Consider the following 21,102-nt stretch of genomic DNA (forward strand, 5'->3'; position numbering starts at 1 on the left):
ATTCTCTGGCCTATTATTGCTCTCACATCATTCTCCAAATACATTAAGGAGAAATAACTGTCTAGAAACTGCTGAATATTGCGGACGATACATTAGCCATCACTTCTGCCCCAATGACCACAAAGTTAACATTTTATTTGAAAAGGTACAGTTATTGGAGATTTAACAGCAGCAACAGGGATTGTACATTCATCACTTTATCTACATTTACAAAAGTACGTGTGATTTATAGTAATCACACAAAGAAAGAAGATTTTGTTCTTCTCCCCTAAGTGTTTCATTAAGTGTTACAGTTCCTCTAATGGCCACCAGATGGCATCCAAGAAGAGTTTATTGAAGTGGATGAGAACCCCCCCATTCTTTCAGTATAAACAGCTAACTTGAAATGTTCTCATGTGGGCTGGAAGTTATTCTTCAGCTAGAAAAATCACAAAGATACATAGGCTTGTTTTTTGTTTTTTTTTTGGGGGGGGGGGGGGTTGCACAGGTTTCAACTCTAATAATTGTTGATTATTTTGTCTCATTTTGCCTCATTTCTAATTTTTATAAGGAATCATTTATGGGGGTTTTGTAATCTTTGGAATACCAGGATTAAAGAGTAATTCCAGCAAATTTCTTTTTAATGTGCTATTTAATGTCTCAATGGGCCATGCTCAATTTGCACATTCTGATGCACAAATTCAGGGAATAGAAAATTCACACAAAACACCATATAGTGAGTTAAACAGCACAATTTTTATGCATCTTTATGAAAAACAAAATTACATTTGGACTGTAGATGAATATGCAGATAATTAGCTTAAAGTTCCTGAATTGAGATGGCAAAATGAATGATCTAAGTGATGGATTTCAGTGTTTAACCCTCCAGAGTCTGGCTCATCACCGCAATTCATGATTTCCCATTTTAAATTTGAAGTTCACCATTTAGTACAAGTTGAAGGTAATTTTTACAGTTTTAAACTTGTTCAATTTCCAAGGTATTTCAGTCAAGTAATTAAGATTGGGCATATTTATATTGTTGGATAAAAATATTTTTCAGTAACTGTATGAGAAGATCTGTTTTTTGGTTTTTTGGGGCTTTTTTTGGGGGGGGGGGGGGCACATTGTTTTTGATGTGTGTTACTACAATGATTGATTTAATTATAAAATGATTGATTGCTAGAATGAGGAAGCTTGGGAGAACATTTCTTAAAAAAACACTACATGCAAACATTGTCAGCAGGGTCAGGAGTATTTATCTTTAATAATAAGTTAAACCTCACAGGATTAAAATGGGGGTTCATGCTAGAACTGAAGAATAGTTGTTTGCGGTTTATTTTTTGATAGATCATGGTGGCAACAACTGATAAACCCCAAAACCTAGCTTAAATACATCCCTTAAGAGGCCATGTATATCCTGTTTTCCAAGTATTTTTGGTTAAAAACAACAACAACATTAAAGAGTCTTCTTCTTAGGCAACGTGGGTATTCGTGTTACTCCATTTGGTCTTACTGAACAGCTGAAGTTGTGGCTGGTTCTTATTTCTTTTCGAAACTCTCTGATTGGGAGCTGGTGTTTTTGACCTCTTCATTGTCGTTGGTTTCTTCCTTCTCATCCTCCTGAGTCCCTGTTATTCCCTGGAAGTCGTAATCAGGGTCAGGGAGCTGCAGAGTGTCTGAGGTTGGACCAGGGGATCTCCTGGACTGGAATCGAGCCAGTCCTTTTCTCCGCCGCCCCAGTCCTTTAGGACTTGGTAGGCTGCGGACCGATGCCTTTGAAGTCTGCCTGGAGAACTGGAGTGAGAACTGACGCCCCCGTGGTTTGGTTGGCTGACGATTATGGCCATTGAAAGTTGTCCACCGAAATTCTTTGGGCCCAAGTTGAGTGGGGGAACAACAGAGAGAGGACGCAGTCCTGGAAATACAAAAAGAAAAAAATATATATATATTAATTCTCACCTAAAGGGGAAGTCTAAGATTATAAAATACTGGGGTATAATTATTAAATTTTCAAAACCTTTTATCTTAAAATGAAGTTTGATGGCCGAACATGAATATCGTTAAAAAGGACACTGGCTGATCACCTTAGGGTTTCTGAGCCTGGGGCTTCATCAGTGGGGGAAAGATTCAAGCCATTCTGAGGTTTGGTATACGAATCCACATTCTGGCAAACATCCCCACATAATGGAGGGCTGATGACAAGCTGGGGAAAAACAGAAATGGAGCTTTCCGGTGAGGGTGGGTTGCTGTTGACCTCCCTTAAGGTGGACAAAGTTTCCATGGAAGGCTGAGACATGAACAGCGAGGACAGTGGAACATTGATCCCTGGTCCTGCATTGACCCTGGATTTAGAAATGACCAACAGAAAACATAAAAGATCAGATCATTGTAATCTGTGGACAGCTGGATCTTAATAAATAAATAATTAAATAGAAACCTTTGGTACTATCAGTAGGATACCAGTTACACATCTATTCATACTTTAAATATTCTAATACCTGACATCTGGGAAGAAACTGCCAGTTGCATCACTGCTATGTCGTTTGAAGATGGGTCGAGGGGGTCGGAGGTCAGGAGGTTCCTGAACACTAAGCAGACGGCGGACCCGACCCAAAACCTGCAAACATTAAAAATATACTCAGAATCTGAACTTAAAGACTTTATCATTAGTACCTAATGTCAAAGCTTTAAATTTAACAGGTTTCAAATTGTTCTATATTTTTATTCTTCTGCTGTACAATAGTAGCTTAGTATGATTCACAGTTCAAAAATCATTCTTATGTATCATTTACTGGACTTTGATGGAGTCCTTCAGTCCATCTTACTTATCAAACAAGCCATCCCTTTAAGGTCACCATCCCTATAAGCCAACATTTTTCTGATTGGCTGCCCCTCATAAATTAACATCTTTGACACAACGTGGGTGGGGTTTCTGTGAATCTGATGACCAAAAAAGGAATATCCCTTCTCTGTGACATCAAACAGGTCCGAGTGCAGAAAAAAATCACCAGCAACAAAGCATTTAGAACAATTCAAAGCCTTAGGGTTTACCACACAGGGGTTACGGTATTTTCTGCACTATAAGACGCACTTAAAATCCTTTAATTTTCTCAAAAATCAACAGTGCGCCTTATAATCCAGTGCGCCATATGTATGACTTCTGGTTGTGCTTACTGACCTCGAACCGATTTTATGTGGTATACGGCGCTCAAAAAATCTGTCAAAAAATGTTTTAGTATGACTTTGGTAAGCTAAGAAGCCACACCACTTGATGGATTGTCGGAGCATTATGGCTACCATAGTCAGGAGTTGTGCGGGGTAATCTCGGGTCAAAACACCGTCCGCTTCAGGTCCAAAACACTGCGGCATCATTGAGCGTTACAAACTGTCTAAATTCTTTCATCTTTAATAAAATTATCAGCGTTGCTGCTTTACCAGGTGTAACAATTAAGTTTAATATCCAGGCACCCATCAAAACAGAATATGTAATGTTCTGACTGAGAGATTTCTGAAAAAATTAAAACGTACAGCTCTGCTATCACTTCCAACAGACCCAAGACAGAAAACTAAACAGCAGTGACTTTTGTAGGTTTACTGAAGTTGGACTAGCTGGTACATAATGATGTGCTACGTGATAGCTAGCAACACAGCTATGTTAGCATAACATAAACACAATGAAGCTGGGGGATGAATGCTAACTTTTTTCCACTCGATAAAAGTTAACGTGAGGGTTCCTGATGGTTAGGGGCAAATGCAATCGCATGGCAGGATGCTGTGAACGGACCGAACTTCACTCAGGAGAACAACTGAGATAATCCATCTACAGTACGAGGTTGTCATAAATATACTGCAACAATATGGGAACAGAGCACCTGCGAGAGAATTGAACATTAATGAATCAATGCCGGAAGTGGCGCAAGCAAGAAGAATGAGTTGAGTAAAGTTTGTCTTATCAGACTGTTTTGTTTTGTTTTATGCGCCTTTTAATCCAGTGCGCCTTATGAATGAAAACAGACAGGTTCATCGACAGTGCGCCTTATGGTCCGAAAAATACGGTGCTTGTACATTGGCCTTCCTATTAAAAGGTTGGTTTAATATGAACATCCAACACTGGAATAGGACATATATGGCAAAAAAAACCCAAGGAAAAGTATAACAAATCCAAAGAAAGGCTTAAGTTAAGGCCTCATGATTAAACTGTTTAACAAATAATATCTCTCAAGGTCAACAACCTGATTTACATTTTCATAAGTACTTATTTTTCTACTCTCTGCAGTTTTTATACTTACCTCCTTTTTTCCAGAAATCCATTTTAAATTAAAAAATGAAAGCAATAAACATTTTACCGACTCTTGGCGCCGCGGCAAAGTATAGTCCTGTTGCCGCTGATGGTCGTGGCTAACATCAGTGTCGTCAAACTGCAGGATGTCCGAGAGACTGGAAGAGACATTAAAAAAGAATTTGTCATGCTGATAAAACTTCTCTAAAAAAACAAATTCTATAACAACTAGCACTTCTGTGACAATACACCCACACAGACTGAGCTACAATGTGAAACATAAACTCCAACACGTCCTTCAGGAAAAATGTTTGTTCTCTACAGGATTATAACTGTGCATCAGCCGCTAAACTTGATCCCTGACCCCATGTCGGTGGTGGAGCCAAGAAATGAGGGGATGCAGTAGTCTGCAGCAGCCAGCGTGTATGGTGGCCGTGCATCGCAGTCATTCCAGTAAATGTCTTTGGTCATGTGAGGCATGTTCATGTGCATCTCATCCACTGCCAGGAGAGACACCTGCAGGAACAGGTAAAGAGGAAGGATGAGGCGTGTTCAGTTTTCAAGAGACATTATTTATAAAAATTAATTAAGTAAGATTAAATAGGTAAGAAAATCTACCAATAATTTAACAGGAGAATCTTTCATAGTCAAATCTAATCCGGTTGATTGATTGTGCTTCTTGGAAGAATGGATATACAACTATAAGAAGGAAGAAAACTGCCTAAATCACAACTGAAAAGAGTTCAGCAATATTTTTAATTATTTTTTATACTTAAAGAAAGTAAGGAATTTATAAAAGATGACACAATATGTTGTATTAAATATCACATTTGCTTTTCTTGTTAGTTTATTTTCTAACCTTGTTGTTGTTTCTGATTTATTTTGTCACATTTATTTATTCATTTATTTACTGCTTTCATTTTCTTCTTATTTACCAACTTGTTCAATGTTAGTTTATTTCTTTATTTCTGTTTATTTCTTTATTTTCCCATTGTATTTCCCCAATAATTCACAGATTTTAAACTACTTATTTATTTATTTATTGTTATTATTATCTTATTTTTTCCTGCATTTTCTCTTTTTATCTATGTAAACAAGGGTGTGATTTAAAGTATAATATGGGCTAAATGTTTAGCCAGAATGAAAAATAAAACAGATTATGGAAACAACAACTTTGACCAAAATCAATCAATAAATGGCAAATTAAATGGTCAGTAAATCAACAAGATGTAACACAAAGAAAAATGAATATAGAAGCTCACTGAATGAGAAACATCAAATGTCACATTTTAGGAATCAACTGATGTCCATATATGTTTTTTCTATTATTTTGGTGTCTGTAATGGCATTCTTCATTTGAGTAATTTAGTAATTTATTCATGAATGAGTGAATTGGGTAGTTTTGGTCTTTTATGTGTTTTTGTGATTTCTTATTTGCAAATATATAGTCGTAGTTCTAGTTCTAGCATGCTAATAAAAGTTAGAATTATTTATTCAGAATATTAACTCTTACACAAAACAATGGAAATGTAAAAACTATTTCATTTTGATTTCTATTTTTTTATAAATAAAAAAATCCATGTTGTAAGCTTTGTCATTATGATTTATTTAGTGCAGATTGATGTGGAAATTCATTTAGAGTGAAATGAAACAGAGTAAAAAGTAAAAGTTTACTCTAAAACTTGCTTTCGAGTAGCTTGTGTTTAAATTGTGTGTAGCTGGGCTTCATGTGGCATCATGTGCTTGACTTCCTTGCGTGATGTAAAAATAAAACGAAGTGTGGAAATGTTCCAGAGTATATTTTTGTCCAGCAGGAGAAACGTGTAGGCAGCTCTTTTCCATCTATTCTGTTCTGCTCCTTGACAAACCACAACAGTTTCTCATGTTCCCTTTCCGTCCACGATAAAGTCAAAAGTGTTGGTTCTACCAGAACAGACCCTGAAAATATAAGAGACTTTGAGCCTCCGTCATTGCTGACCTGAAGGTTCCTGTCGATGATCCAGTTTGCTTCAAAGTCATCGTCATCATCACCAAACGGGTTGATCAGCTGCTCTGCTACCTGCCAAACAAACAAACAAACATGTCTGAAAATCAGTCAAACTAAAAACACAAAACTGCCTATATGTAAAAAAAAAAATTACTACTGCTCCTGACAATCGAGATGGCCGTTGTCACTGCTCTGTAGGTTTCCTCGTCTCTGTTTAAGGGATTTTTCAAGATTGCTTGCATTATAGTGATACCAGTATATGTATCTCTAATTTCTACAAATATTGTTTCTGAGAGGATGAAGCAGCTTTAGTTTCTTTTAACATGACACTGAGAACAAAACATTTATAAACCACACCATTTCTGGCTCATCTCCACCAAGTAGATTATTATTAACTTTGTGTTATTTATATAACAGAAATACGTCATGAGATGAAAGAGGTCAGCCACAAATGTACTGATGTCTTTCAAGCAGAAGAAAAACAAGATAGACACATAATTTCCTGCATTACATATTACATGTAAAACACGTATGCAGATAAATAGCTATAACACTAACATGTGTTATTAAATAATTAATCTGAAATATCTCATATAAACTTGGTCTTATTTCCCAATCAGCATCCTCCTTCTGCTTTTATTAATTGTACTCCTTCCATTAAAAATACATTTTGTTTGTGTTTGTCTACATTTGAGTTCCAATTTTGTACTGAAGCATAAGAATTGTGTGTGTTTTTGGCCTATTACTGCCAATCTTATCTCTGCATTTAGTACTAGATAAGTAAGTGCTTGAATTTTTGAATATGCAGTCATGTAGATTACATACATTAGCATATGTTACTCTGTCTCTGTGAAACTGTAGGACACATCTTCCATGAAAAATATCTGTATAAATATATTTTGTTGTATAGCAAACTTGAGGAATAAAGAAGTCCAAAACTAAATTTTACTTTTTAAAGTATTGCCAGAACAGCACAAAAGCCCCTCTGCAGGCTTCCAGACAGGAACCAATCAGACAAAAGTGGGCTTTCACAGAGTCGTGACTTAATGAGACATGAGACACCTGGCTTAATGTCATGTTTCTTGTTTTGCTTGAATTATGAGTCATGCAAAGCTACTCTGGTGGAGTCTCTGACTAAAAATATAAATTCACAAGTTTGTTTTACATATTCACAAATTGTAGGAAAGAATTTATTTGACCTTAAGCCAGCCACAGTAGAAGAAGAACTGCAGCAAGGTGAAAACGGGGACGTACAGGTCAAGGTCATGACCTTGGTAACCACGGGTGTGGTCAAGAAACTGTCGACCAATTAGACAAGCAAAGAAAAAGGTGTAGACAGCAAGAGTGACAACCTAAAAGGAGAGAGAGATTGAGAGTGTTGTTCAGATTCCTTCTTCTCTATGTGGGTGATTCAGAGCTCTGATTCAGTTAGTGTAATGATTATGATGTGATTACATGAGCTACATCCGTATCAAACATGCTGCTGTGGCAAGTACGAAACAGAGAGGACGGACACAGACCTGTGTATAAACCAGAGGGACACCGACCCAGTTGTAGCCAAAAAGAGTCGCACACCAGGTCCTGAAGCGATTCATTTCCTAACACAGAGAGGAAACAGCAGTCTTTCCCCAGCTACCAGCAAACTGTGAATTTCTGTAAGTCAATAGGCTAATTGGAAAAAGAGTCTCATTTGCCATTCTGGGAAAGCTGAGTGTCACATTACCTACATGTCTCCTTTATGTGGTCACAGGCTAACGGGGGTTTTAGGATCTAAACTGGCTCCAAAGGATGAATGAGTGTGGTTTGAGTGCTTAAGAGCTTTTTCCTCTCTAACAGCATATGTCTGTAATCAAATGGCAGCGTTGGAAAAAATATTAAGGTTATCTGATTATACTGATCTTTAATGGCCATACTGTATTGTTTTTTACCATGATGTTATTATGATAATGTAAGATATAAGCATGTAGTTAAATTAATAGTGATACATTATGAGACGTAAGTGGCTGAGCCCTTAAAACCACTGGGAAAGTGTTTACAGAGGTCAGGTCTAATGGCTGGTCTGTTACGCACTTCTACAGGATCAAAAATCTTTTTGCAGCTGTAAACAGTATAAAAGATGGACATAGCTTCTGGGTCTGACACCGGTCAACAAGCATTTTGGTACTGGCATTTTTTCACCTGTGCTGTAGCAGATTTTACTTGCTGATGCCAAATGTAAAAAATGTTTTTGTTTAGCTTGTTGTGTTTTTTAGTTATGAAGTATTGGACAACTTCAATGACTGGGCAGAAACACCAATGCATTTCAGCATTTAAGAAATATGTTTATTTTCCAGAAAAGTGAAGCCAACATTAAGGAAGGTGTTTTTGTTGGTCGTGAAATCCATGAACTGATGTTTGATGACGTGTTCAAAACGAAACCGAAGCCTAATGGATCATCACCACGTGAAGCATTCATGTAGCGTGTCCAGAATTTTCTTGGCAATCGTGGAGCAGAGAAATTATCCACAGCTGAGCTTGTGGATAACGCGCTGAAAGCATAACAGCTAATGAGTGCCAGAATATTAATGAAGATACATGCCTTACATTGTCATCTCAACTTTCTTTCACCAGATCTGGGTGATGTCAGTCTCGAGGCTTCAAAATAGGACTTCCAAAGATAGGATGATGTCATAGAAGCTATGTCCACCCTTAGTCAATTTTGCTTTTTTCCAAACATGAAAAAGATAAAATACCCAGGCTAATATTTTAAGCCCAGAGAAGGGATTTGCTAATAAGTGACTAAATTATACTAATGATGATAAACGTCTTCATGGCAAAAACAAGAACCTGTGGTAGTGGTAAAGTCACTGCGGCGATTTATTTCTTGTGTTTGAATTTATGCTTACAAAATCATAATAGTGTTGTGACTTTATGGAGATTATGTTGCTAAGCAATCTCTATGAAGCGAACCGCGGCGATGCTAACTGCCCTGTTGGCCAACAACAGTGACACATTATTCCTGCAGCGTTCTCTCGCCATAAAAGTGCATTTTTATAGTCACGTTGAGAATGTTCTGCAGGTCGATGCTGTCTTGGATGCGTCCTTCCTGCCGAGCTTTAGACGCCAGGTTGGAGAACCAGACAACAGGGATCCAGTACTTCAGGTGAGGAGAACGAACATTCTCAAACACCTTCCTCTCCTCAGATGTCATGAAACCTACAGATGGGAAAAAAACATTGTTTAAAATAAGTCAGTGTTAGATTCATGTTGATAGACTATTTAAATAAAATTATGGATCATATTGTTCCAAAGCAGTTTCAGACATAACACTTCCATGCAGACAGATGTTTAGGTTTTGTTGACAGAGTATCAGCCCAAAGTGCTTCTTTAATTGGCCAATAACAAGGTAGTCCCTGGAGTGATATCAGGAAGAAATTGAAGTGGCGAGGAGCCGAACTCTGACTTTTATATTTTCTAGTTAAGACACACTAAAATCACAATGTGCTCAATTTGAAACACAGCTGATACACACTAAAATACTCAGGCTCTAACCTGCCTCGACCACATGATCCATGGTCGGGAATCGTTTGCAGACGGCCGTGCTGACGGAGCGGAAGATGAGGAGCGACGTGAGGTTAACGTAACGTACCAATGTCCGGCGCAGCAGGCGGCCATATTCGTCTTTACCCTGAACACAGCTGTAGAAAGATAGAAAACAAAAAATGGAGTTCATGATTATCGTCAGCTAACCACACCTTATTCTTCTTGTGTATTCAGGTGTGTTCCCAAATCACTAAACAAGACAAGGTAGCTTCTAAATAAGTTAATTATGGATTTTTAGTGGCTATATTTGTCTATCTTTGATGTAAAGTCTGTGAGTTCCTGTCTGTGCCTGTAGAGGGCAGTGTTTTTGTAGTGGGTACTTGTGGCCGGTAGAGGGCACATTAGAGATGTAGACTGTACCTGGAGATGTGGAACATGAGTCTGTCCGGCCAGGGCAGGTTAACAAACTGATTCCACCACCGATTCACCACCAGAGTCACATAAAAACCTAAAACATTTATATTCAGTTAACACATAATAATTTGTAATTGTTGTGGTAATGCAACCTATCCAAACAATTGAGCTCTTTTACAGCAGTAAATAAATAATCATGTCATGCTGACTTACAATGATGTTGCTGCAAGCACATTTAACATGAAGGACACATCGTGAGAGGCCCTAACCCTAAGAGTTTGATAGAGATTTTATCAAACTCTTATGATATACTTTAGTATTCAAACACAACACATGTCTGTCAGTCAGCGCTAAGCCCTGTTCTCAGTGGGTAATATTAGCTTGGCGTATCCTGAGATTATTATAATAACACCCTTGTTCTTTGATCCCCTGTAAATCCAACAAACTGTAAAGTGACAGCTAGGTGTTTGTTAAAATCTTAAATCTTAACCACCTGAAATATATGGCAATGACCCAGTGTGCACACATTTACAGACGTGCATAAAGGACACACAGTGGTACTAAATACTGTCAGTGGACTTGAGTCTCACACACAGTTCACAGTTGTAGCTTGAAAACTTCATGTTGCAGTTTGCAAAATACCAGAAGTGTATTTTACGGTGGCCCTGAGAGGCCAAACGGACTGCAACTTCAGAAAACACTTGCAAAAAGAAAAACACTTGCAAAAAGAAAAATGCTGCAAAAAGAAAAACGCTGCAAAAAGAAAAATGCTGCAAAAAGAAAAACACTGCAAAAAGAAAAATGCTGCAAAAAGAAAAACGCTGCAAAAGCACACAAAGCACAATGGAAATAGGAAAAAAGACAACGGAAATGTTTCTGGGGAGACAATAACCAGACGGACCAGTTGCACGAACCAAAACATGTATGTATGGCTGTATCCCAATTCAGGGACTGTTTCCCATTTCAGGGTCTGCAGCCTTAAAGTAAGCAGCCTTAACGGTCCTCAAGGGCCGCGTACTCAAAGATCGCTGTGGCCGGAAGTGCGGGGCTTGTAGGCTTGTGAGATGGGACGGTCTAGCCTCCATCGCGCTGCCCAGGTTGCCTAGTAACCATGATACTAACAGCTGGAAACGTTTCATACAGCTTTGTTTGACAGAAATAAAGGAGAACATATTTTGTACATTTGTTTCTACATGAGCTTTGTGTGATTTGATAAGTATCTGAGGCTGAGACCACAGGACTGTAAAACATGATTGTTGGGCTTCATTTCTGTACTGAACAGTCATTTAAGATTAGCTAGTAAATATCAATTAGCTAATGTTGTTCATGAGACTAAAGTCATCTCACTTTGGTAATGTAAATATAATATGGCCAATATTATATTAATCATTATTAGTTATTACAGCAGTGAACATGAATTCTGTGCCAAATACTGAGCTTCAGTAAAGATTCAAGTTGCATTTATTTATATTTCCTATCACCTTAAATCTTCACTTAAAGACAAGTATCTGTGACAGTGTATATATAGATGTATTATATATAAGAGACAAATATTGTTCTTTTAATATGTTGGCATTACTAAATTTTGCTCAATGCGTATATATGTGTGGAAGAAGCAAATGTACGAGCTGTGATAACTGTTTCTGATAGAATGAAGAGTAGACTGATATATGAAATATTCCTCTATTGGGTGAGAAAATCAGACCATGTCATAACTGCTTTAAGGCATACAGAATAGATATCAGAGCCTTAAACAGGCTGACTTCTGTTAAATGGGTCAAACTGGGCAGAAAGTATACAAACACATAACATTCTTATAGAATATGATGTAACACTATAGATCAACTTACCTCAGAATACATAAAGCATATAAACAATTACAGCAATATGATGCAACAAACACGGCAGTGCTACTAATCCAAAATACTCAAAGCTTCATAGACCTGAAACAAACATTTATTTTTAGCTCCATTCTGCTGCTGATACATACTTTAGGTTTCTGAATATTAAACTTGTTGCTGCCTTTCATAGTGTGTAACTTGAAGGCCCTGAGTACTTTCTCCCACACTGAAAACACTGGGATGATAAAATTATTTGAACATTACCTAATAAGACTGATTCAGGACAGACAATTAGTTATTCTAAACTTTCCTAGCAGTCCTTCACAAACAGGAAACAGTCTGTCTATTCTCTCCATCTGTCAGCTGCTGCTGGCTCTTCCTCCTCCTCTTCCTCACACACTGCTGAGTTTGTCCTGGTGGATCATCAGGGGTGCAAAGCCTCACAGATGATGTGCAGCAGTGGGTCCCTCAGTCTGTCCTCACTCTGGACACTTGCAGTTGTCACACATGGAAATCATGTGACACATGTGTGATAAGCTGCAGGATTCAAACACAGGTGTAACTTATAAACACATGTTCATACTTTTATTCCACAATCAGAGAGAAAGAAAAAGAGAGAGAGTGCAGGACAGACAGACAGGTGACAGTCTCAGGTGTATACACTGCTACAAAACAGCACAAGAGAAGGAGGATTTAGTGTTTGTGTTATTACTATTACTATTACTATTGCTAAACAAGAAGAGTTCCCAGATGGTACAGTGGACACATGTGTGACTCCTGTGATTAAAGCATCTTTCTTTCAGCTTAACGAGTGAACCGTCAGCTCGTTCAAACACACGTTAAAGTCCGTTTGGCTCGACACCACTGAACAGAGGCAGCAATATAACATAGCTAACATTAACAGTGCAGTGAATCCTGCTTGTGCCGTGATATTCAGGACTGCAAACTGAGCAGCATCACTGACTTTCAACTTGTTGTGTTTGTGGATATATGACTGACTTTAATTATCCACAAAATCATCACATTCTCTGTAAGATTAAGGTCGACTATCGAACAGCGTATAAAGTAAAGACTTTAAAACAAAGTAAACGCTGAAAGTACAAACATCGCTAATGTCACATAACTTTGCCGGCATGTGGCCAACAGTAATGTTTTAATGTTCCTCATTATTAAACATTTGCACATAAATAAGTGACATAATATTCAGAACTTACTTTTGAAAGTTTACTCTTTGGCCGCTCCGCTTCCACTTCTTTGAAGTGTCTCCCAGTCCCAGTGCACTTGTTAGCATGTTTTGGTTCGTGCAACTGGTCCGTCCGGTTATTGTCTCCCCAGAAACATTTCCGTTGTCTTTTTTCCTACTTCCGTTGTGCTTTGTGTGCTTTTGCAGCATTTTTCTTTTTCTAGCATTTTTCTTTTTGCAGCATTTTTCGTTTTGCAAGTGTCTTTCTTTTTGCAGCATTTTTCTTTTTTGGCAAGTGTTTTTCTTTTTGCAGCATTTTTCTTTTTGCAGCATTTTTCGTTTTGCAGCATTTTTCTTTTTGCAAGTGTTTTTCTTTTTGCAGCATTTTTCTTTTTGCAGCATTTTTCTTTTTGCAAGTGTTTTCTGAAGTTGCAGTCCGTTTGGCCTCTCAGGGCCACTGTAGTATTTATTTCTTTTTCTGCCACATATCCAGACCTCCGTCCAACATAGTCCAGATATATCCAGACCTCCTCTGAGGTCTTCTCAGCTATCAACAGGTGATATCAGACAGGTGGATGTATGATCTATAGGCTTTACCTCAGCCAAATGAAATTCTTTAATTCTGGACTGTGTTTGGAGCGCTTTTAATACAATTATCTGACAAATAACATGGGTGGCTGTGAGGTTTAGTTTTGGTGAGTGAGATTTACTTGGATGCTACTTAACACTAATCCTCAGCTATCTGTGAGTAACGCACCCACACAGAAAAACAAAAATCTATTGAAACTTGAAAATAAGCAGAGAATCAATGGATGGCATTACCTTGATTATCTCTTATAAAGAGTGTATGTGTCCTCTAAGGACTGATTGGATATATGATGTTTCCTGGTCTATCCAGGGGTTCCCACACAATTTTTCCCGCTGGGAAAACATCCAGAATAAAGCCCAGGATGCCCAAACTATGTGAAGTGACTTTTTTCAGTGCAATGCTACTCTGAACCTGATTTTCTCGTGAGTCCACACTGTATATTAGAGATTCTAAGGTCAATTCACTTACTGCGAGGGCATTTTTACAGTTCATTTACTCTGGTCCAAATCAGTTGATGAGTTTGTGAACTTGTTAGTTTCCTCTATTGTCTGATTTCACACGTAGAAAAATTCAAGTAAACACCACACAAACTAAAATATGTCACTCAAACCACATGGTAGTGTGAAGTCCTCTTATTGGCCATGTGTGCGGAGCGAGAGTGACAAAAACAAAAACAGGAATAAATCACTATTTTCTGGATAATCCTAAAATTCATATTTATCTGGGAAATATTTTGAGCAAAACTGTACTCTGCATACGGCTCCAAGTGTGATTAACATTTTCACATGAGTTTCAAATGAGTTTAATTTAAACAAAACTAAAGAGCACTTGCTGCAGGACACGACACCTATTTTGTTACATTGTGTTGTTGATGTCATCACAGTCATTTAGGACCATGGGTCATTTTTGTCTGGATACTTTGATAAATTGTCAACTCATGCACATACATCTCCTGTTTTTGGCATTTACTTTAGTTACTGACACTATTTGTCTTTTTATTTTCTGGAAAAACCACATTTTAGGAACTGTCAGGTTTTAATCTTTTTTTAGGTTGACAAACATAGTGAATATGCATCCTGGGGTGCTGTGCGTGCATGAGGGTGGAGATCAGCTACACAAACACTCATCCTGCTTTTAGCCTTTTCTCCTCTTTAATGATCCGATTCCATTAGCAGGCTGCTAATGAGGCAACCAAACACCCCCTCTGTTCAGCTCTCTGCTCAAGCAGGAAACACACTTACAGTTATATTTGAGTTTTCATGTGGCTCTTTTTTTATTAGACTTAATTTTTACTTTCAGTTGTTTTTGAATCTCTCCCCATGAGCTGTAATATCCAAACTCAACACATATCCATGAGTCAGCGTTAAGTTCTGTTCTCAGAGGACTATACTATCCAGACTCTTCTTGTTATTAGTATAATAATAACACAAGTCGGCTACGTTCTTCAATCCCCTGAGAATCTCACAAGTCTGTAAGGCATTAGGAATGAAATCTAGGAAGATAATAAAATGTTATGTAATCTCTTCCAGTATCTGAGAATCACTGGTTAAATGATCATAAAGCTTGTTCTTAAAATATAAATATATTAAGTAAAATATAGCAACTGAATATGTTTACTGTATAATTAAGACTTTTTCATCAATGGACAAGATGAATATCAGATATGTAACTCAACCATTCACCACAATGACGTCTACTTTAGTCTCTACATGGAAGTGTTTCTTTCAGAACATGTGTTTTACATGTCATCAATTCAGATAGTAGTAAGCCTTAAGGTTAGGACCTTGTGCAGACAGTGGTGACTGTAGCACATGGTACACTCGACTCCAACTAAGTCCCTGAACTGGACTCTGCAACATGTTTGTGGAGAATTTTTACTGCAGTTATGTTAAAAAAAATTAACAGTTAAAATAACAGTTAAAATAATAATAATAATAATAATAATAATAATAATAATAATAATAATAATAATGCAAAACTCTTTTATATAAGCATTTTTCTAAACAATATTATAAAGTGCTTTACAGAAAACATTTTTAAGAAATTATTAAACACATCTGTCAAAAAGAAAACAACAACAAAAAAGTTGCTCTACCTTCCTGCCCAAAAAATCCACTACAACCACAGCACTAACACACTCACAGTGGCTTTACATTTCTATGAAGTCTATCTTTTAACGGTCAGACAGAAAGGTCTAACCATAAGGTTAAAAATGGAATTAGCCTGTATGTTTCTTTTAAAAGAAAAATACTAGAACACTATTAAACAGAACCTGGGGACAAGGACGCTTTGTACCTAATCAACAGAAATAAAAATAAGAATGAATTTAAATAAAAGTAAAGCTATGGTTTGTCAGCTAACATACCCAAGACGAAGGTGACGGGGATCTGTTCAGCATATTTGTCACAGTACATGGAAAGTTTCTCAAACAGTCTCTTCTGATCCTCGGAGAGCACAATCCTAGAGGACAGAGGAAACCGTCGTCACTGCCAGCAACTAAGAATCTAACATATGAGAAATTCTTCTGAAGTCACTCTTCAGCCGATCAGAAAGTTTCTGAATGAACTACAATAAGCTGCAGGTCTGTTGGCCAATATGTGCTTCTATTCAGAAATACAAAGTCAGATAAATCTTTTTCTACACCGACATTTTCTGATATACTGTATTAGTTATTTAATATAAAACCTTTAATGAAATTGCATAGAAGGCTCACATCCTGTTTGCCTGGATTTAAGCTAAATAGTCAAGTTTCATTTGTAGCATATATAAATGATAACTCAGTCATGTTGTTTGTTTTGTACAACAGTCTCATCAAGTTAATTTATTCTGTCATATTATATTTATAGTAGTGAACTGTTATACTTTTTTTAAGATATTTTGCTAAATAATGTGTTCATTGTTTTACCTGCTGCAATAAAGGAATTCCGCAGGTTTGGCGATGTGAAATAGATCTTTTCTTAAATATATATGAAGATAGTATCAAAAACAAGAGCCGCTGAGACATAGTTTTAGAAAGAGGAGATCGTGTTACTAGGTCCCACCTCCTGTTTTACCCAAGTCTGAGCTTAGCTGTTCTTGTATCAGATTCTACTAATATTTTGTTCTCACAGATTAGATAGCAGGGGAAAAAATGCAGTGGTCCCATGGATCTGTCAAAAAAAATTGTTGAACAATTTAGGGCAACTCATTTAGTGGTTTGTTTTGTATGATTTACGCTTTAAAATAACCCCAGTTCATTATATACTGGTCGCGTGGGCGACTGTGGCTCAGGGGGTTGGGAAGCGTATCTGTAACCGGAAGGTCACTGGTTTGATCCCCGGGCTCTCTGTCCTGGTCGTTGTGTCCTTGGGCAAGACACTTCACCTACCGCCTACTGGTGTTGGCCAGAAGGGCCGATGGGACGATATGGCAGCCTCGCTTCTGGCAGTCTGCCCCAGGGCAGCTGTGGCTACAACCGTAGCTTGCCTTCACCAGTGTGTGAATGCGAGAGTGAATGAATACTGGCATTGTAAAGCACTTTGGGTGCCTTGAAAAGCGCTATATAAATCCAATCCATTATTATCTTGATACTAAGGTTATGACAGAGAGCTAAAACTAAAAACCAAAATAAAAGTTTTGGAAAATAAAAACTTCAGAAAGAGCTGAAAGATTCAGACAGAATAAAGCTCATTTAGCTTCTTCACAAACTTTTGCTCACAGAATATAAACATTAATCATTCACAAGATGAAAAAAATGTTTTTGGCTGGCTCATGTTGCTAACCAAAAAGGGGCAGAGCTTATAACCACTAGAGCGAGGATATATTTTGGCTTCACTTTTAGGGACTCATCCGACATTACATCCAGTTTTGAGTTGTATCAGCCACTCTGGACAGTGTAGCAATATTTATTAGTAACTATGTTGAAATTTACAAGAATTTAAAAGAAACACTTGCATGATGCACAGCTGTAATACGACACTGTCGCTTCCCTTCCTGTGACTGTGTGTGCGTGTTTGACCTGTATACGATGCTGAGGACGGAGTACAGCAGAGCAAACAGGATGAACTCTCGGTACAGCAGCTTGTAGATGCTCCCCTTCCAGCGCAGCAGCAGCTGGTGAAAACCGAAGAAGGTGGCGTTGGCGACTTTACTGGAATAAGTAACCGTCATCCTGAGACTGAGGAGCAGACTAAGACCTTCATCCAATGGGAGCTAGTGGATAGTCCCACTGGTTTTCTGGTTACAGCCTGGATAATTAACACCACCTTAACATTATGAACATAAATGATCACTTTTGCTATTATTGCTGTATTTTACTCACAGAAAAATGTCGTTGCTTCCTCCTCAGCGGTGCTCTTCATCAGGCTTCTTTCCTGATTTCTTTTTGCCAAATGCCAACCAAACACACACTCTTTCTCTATCTCTTCCTTTCTCTCTCTCCCTCTTTTCTCTTCACCATGATGCTGTCCAGTTGCCCAGTAATGCCAGGCAGACACACACACACACACACACACACACACACACACACACACACACACACACACACACTATTCAGAGCTATATTGATGAGCCAGAAGGCTAAATGTAGTCATGTTTCAGCTGTGTGTGTGCCAGCATACATAACATTTGAGGTAAACATGTATAAACAAAAACACTATAAGAGGCAACATGAGGTCATAACGCAGAGTGACAGTGAACAATCAAATAAACATAAATGTTTTAATATGACTGAATAAAATAATAAAGAAAGATTCATTTTAAATCTTTTTTTAATTTGATTATAAAACATTTAAATATCAAACAGCACTAACTTTATGTTTCTAAAGAGGTTTTCCATTTGCCTCGAGTCAGATGAAATTTGTTTAGTGGCATCTAGTGGACACTAGAGCAACTCAACTAATTCATGTTGAGATATATGGAGGGCTCATGGTGCCAAAATAACAAATTAAATTTTTTAAAAAATAGGGTCCTTCGCAGTATCTTAGCTATTCCTAGGACTGCGCTCTTCTGGACAGAGATCTCGGATGTTGTTCCCGGGGTCTGCTGGAGTTACTCGCCTAGCTTGGGGGCCACTGCATCGAGTACTCAGATTACCACTGGGACCACTGTTGCCTTCACCCTCCACATCTTCTCGAGCTCTTGTGCTCCTTATGCCCTACATTGTCTCAGGGACATCGCTGCACAGCCTACACTTGGGGTCTTTCCTGGTGTGGTAAACCCCAACCTTTTTCGCGTTTGTGCTCAGAGCGTGTTACTGTGAGGTCATGGTCAGTATCCCTGTGCTGGCTTTCAGTCCAGGTTTGTCAAGCCACAGTTTCAGATTGAAGAAGTCAATTGGATGACTCATGAAACGTAGTCAGTATCTGTAGCCAGTCTTGTTGATGGGGTTCAGTACAGCAGCGGGATCCAGGCCTGATATGCTCTTCATTTTTTTCGTGTTCATATCATGTGAGACAAATGTCTTGGTGCATGTTCAATCATCCCAGGAAGGAAATCCCAAAAGGTTGATTCTTTTCTTCTGGACGTAACGTTTTCATTGGGAGAAACGTTTCATCACTCACAAGTGACCTCTTCAGTCTAGGTGACTGCAGGTTTTCCCAATCTTATAAACAGTACACTTGCATAATGACTGAAACTAGCACCACTGAAGGAACAAAGGGCTTGGAGGTCAGTGGTTGATCAACAATCACTGATGAGACAAAGCACAGCAGGACAGCTGCTCCTTAAGACAAATATTGTTCCTCTTCTTCTCAGAATCCCAACTGGGAGCTGGTTCCACAGACGAGGGGCCTGAAAGCTGAAGGCTCTGCCTCCCAGTCTACTTGGATGGGAGGCAAACACATGAAACTTAGCACTGCCGTTCCTGAACAAAACACCTCTGCTCCAAAACATATTTCAGAAAGCAGTTGCACATCTTTAGACACAGAGAAGGCCTTCAGTAGAGAAAAACAGCACTGTTTGTTCAACGTGTTATGAGTTCATGTCAGGAAAAACATCACAGAGTTCATGTGACATTAAAAAACCCAACTGCAGGAATTTTACAGCAGAAATATTACCAGTGTGAGGCTTTGCCACTGCTGCTGTTCACGCCTTATCAAACCTTATCCACTAACTGTACAGTCGCACTGTACCTAAAATGTCTGTTTTCTTAGAAGACATAATGATAAATAAATGGTTTTAAAGTGATTTTGTGGATATTTTGTTGACTCCATTTACATATGGGGGGGATTTTGACATATTTTTGTCACTGAAGAGGTATGTGCCACCCTACCTAGACCTTAAGCCTTTCCTTTGGACCTCTGATGAAAGAAATTACTCATAGATTGACGTCTACACCCATTTAATAAAGTAAAAAAGTCAATATTTAAAAAATAATTTTGCTACTAAAAGTCAAACAATGGTTTTGTTGTTTATCTTACTTTTCAGTCACAGACTAAAACATCACTGGGCTGGACAGCCGAGGGTTGCATGTTTGTATGTTTTGAACAGATATTCATCAACAGTTCACTCATTTGCTAAAGGGATTTGCTTGTTCTGACTTGAGAGATAAAAACTTGATTTTTTTCAGCTATAAACATTTTTTTATGATTATTCTGACATCACATAAATGCACAATAACCCTGACCATGTTTTGTTAAAAAAGTGACAATTATCAGAGTTTATAGATGGTCACGTGGATCTGATTCAGAGTCATTGCAGTTTGTATTTTTCATTAGTTATTATTTTTATGAAGGTTTTTTTCATTCAGTTGACTTTTTATTAGTATATTTACTTTTAGTTTTGTTTTCGTTAGTTTCAGAGTAAGCTTTGAGTTTATATTCAGTGTAATGTGGGGATATTTGTTTAGATTTAGTTCAGATTGTAGAAACCTCTGCACAAAGCCTCGTCATGCTTGTTCTACTGAAAAATCGAAGTTAATTCGCTTAGACTGACCTAAAGACCTTTCTCTTGGATCTGAGTTGACCATGGTATCATTGTAAAGGATACAGCAGGGGGTTTTGTTCTATATTTATATCTGTTCTATAGTTTCGCCTTATTCTCATCCATCCCTCCATGTGGAATATCCCAGGAGTCAAATCTTGGCCTTATTTTATTTTCTATGCTGTTTGGGTCATATACTCTACAAACATGTTCATTTCAGCCATTATGTTGATGTTATGCTATGGTCCACTATCGCAAATGTCTTCTATGATGTTTAGTGCTATATGTATCAAATCTTCCTTCATCACACCGAACTTCTCTAAGAAATTAATCAAGCAGAACATTCAAATACGGAAACAAAATTTTCTGTTCAGAAATGCAATTAAATAACTAATTCTACATCTTAGA

At 37.9% G+C, this 21,102-nt stretch overlaps 1 protein-coding gene across 2 annotated transcripts; it reads right to left on the reverse strand.

Annotated features, from left to right (window-relative positions):
• Positions 1 to 60: 60 nt before the first annotated feature.
• On the reverse strand, positions 61 to 18,516 carry LOC146499273 (bestrophin-3-like). Of its 2 annotated transcripts, none has more exons than XM_085138136.1 (14): positions 18,095 to 18,516; positions 17,792 to 17,886; positions 16,160 to 16,254; positions 10,188 to 10,275; positions 9,777 to 9,922; positions 9,286 to 9,440; positions 7,766 to 7,843; positions 7,445 to 7,597; positions 6,237 to 6,317; positions 4,623 to 4,774; positions 4,326 to 4,416; positions 2,478 to 2,596; positions 2,064 to 2,321; positions 61 to 1,894 (listed from the first exon to the last, which is right to left on the reverse strand). In XM_085138136.1, exons 3-14 carry the CDS (start codon positions 16,206 to 16,208, stop codon positions 1,519 to 1,521), a joined length of 1,746 nt encoding a protein of 581 aa, XP_084994262.1. In that variant the 5' UTR covers positions 16,209 to 16,254; positions 17,792 to 17,886; positions 18,095 to 18,516; the 3' UTR covers positions 61 to 1,518. The 2 variants fall into 2 exon arrangements, with proteins under 2 accessions (XP_084994262.1, XP_084994261.1); XM_085138135.1 differs by having other exon boundaries at positions 17,792 to 18,020.
• Between the last annotated feature and the right edge of the window lie 2,586 nt (positions 18,517 to 21,102).

Source organism: Neolamprologus multifasciatus, chromosome 17, assembly GCF_963576455.1.
Source record: "Neolamprologus multifasciatus chromosome 17, fNeoMul1.2, whole genome shotgun sequence".
Classification (NCBI taxonomy): Eukaryota; Metazoa; Chordata; class Actinopteri; order Cichliformes; family Cichlidae; genus Neolamprologus; species Neolamprologus multifasciatus.

Coding starts and splice junctions, on each gene's coding strand:
- LOC146499273 (XM_085138135.1), bottom strand. CDS start 17,943: ATGACGGTTACTTATTCCAGTAAAGTCGCCAACGCCACCTTCTTCGGT. Junction 16,255..17,791: donor GTCCTCAGCATCGTATACAG/GTCAAACACGCA, acceptor TCTGTCCTCTAG/GATTGTGCTCTCCGAGGATC. Junction 2,322..2,477: donor AGTTTCTTCCCAGATGTCAG/GTATTAGAATAT, acceptor TTCTAAATCCAG/GGTCAATGCAGGACCAGGGA.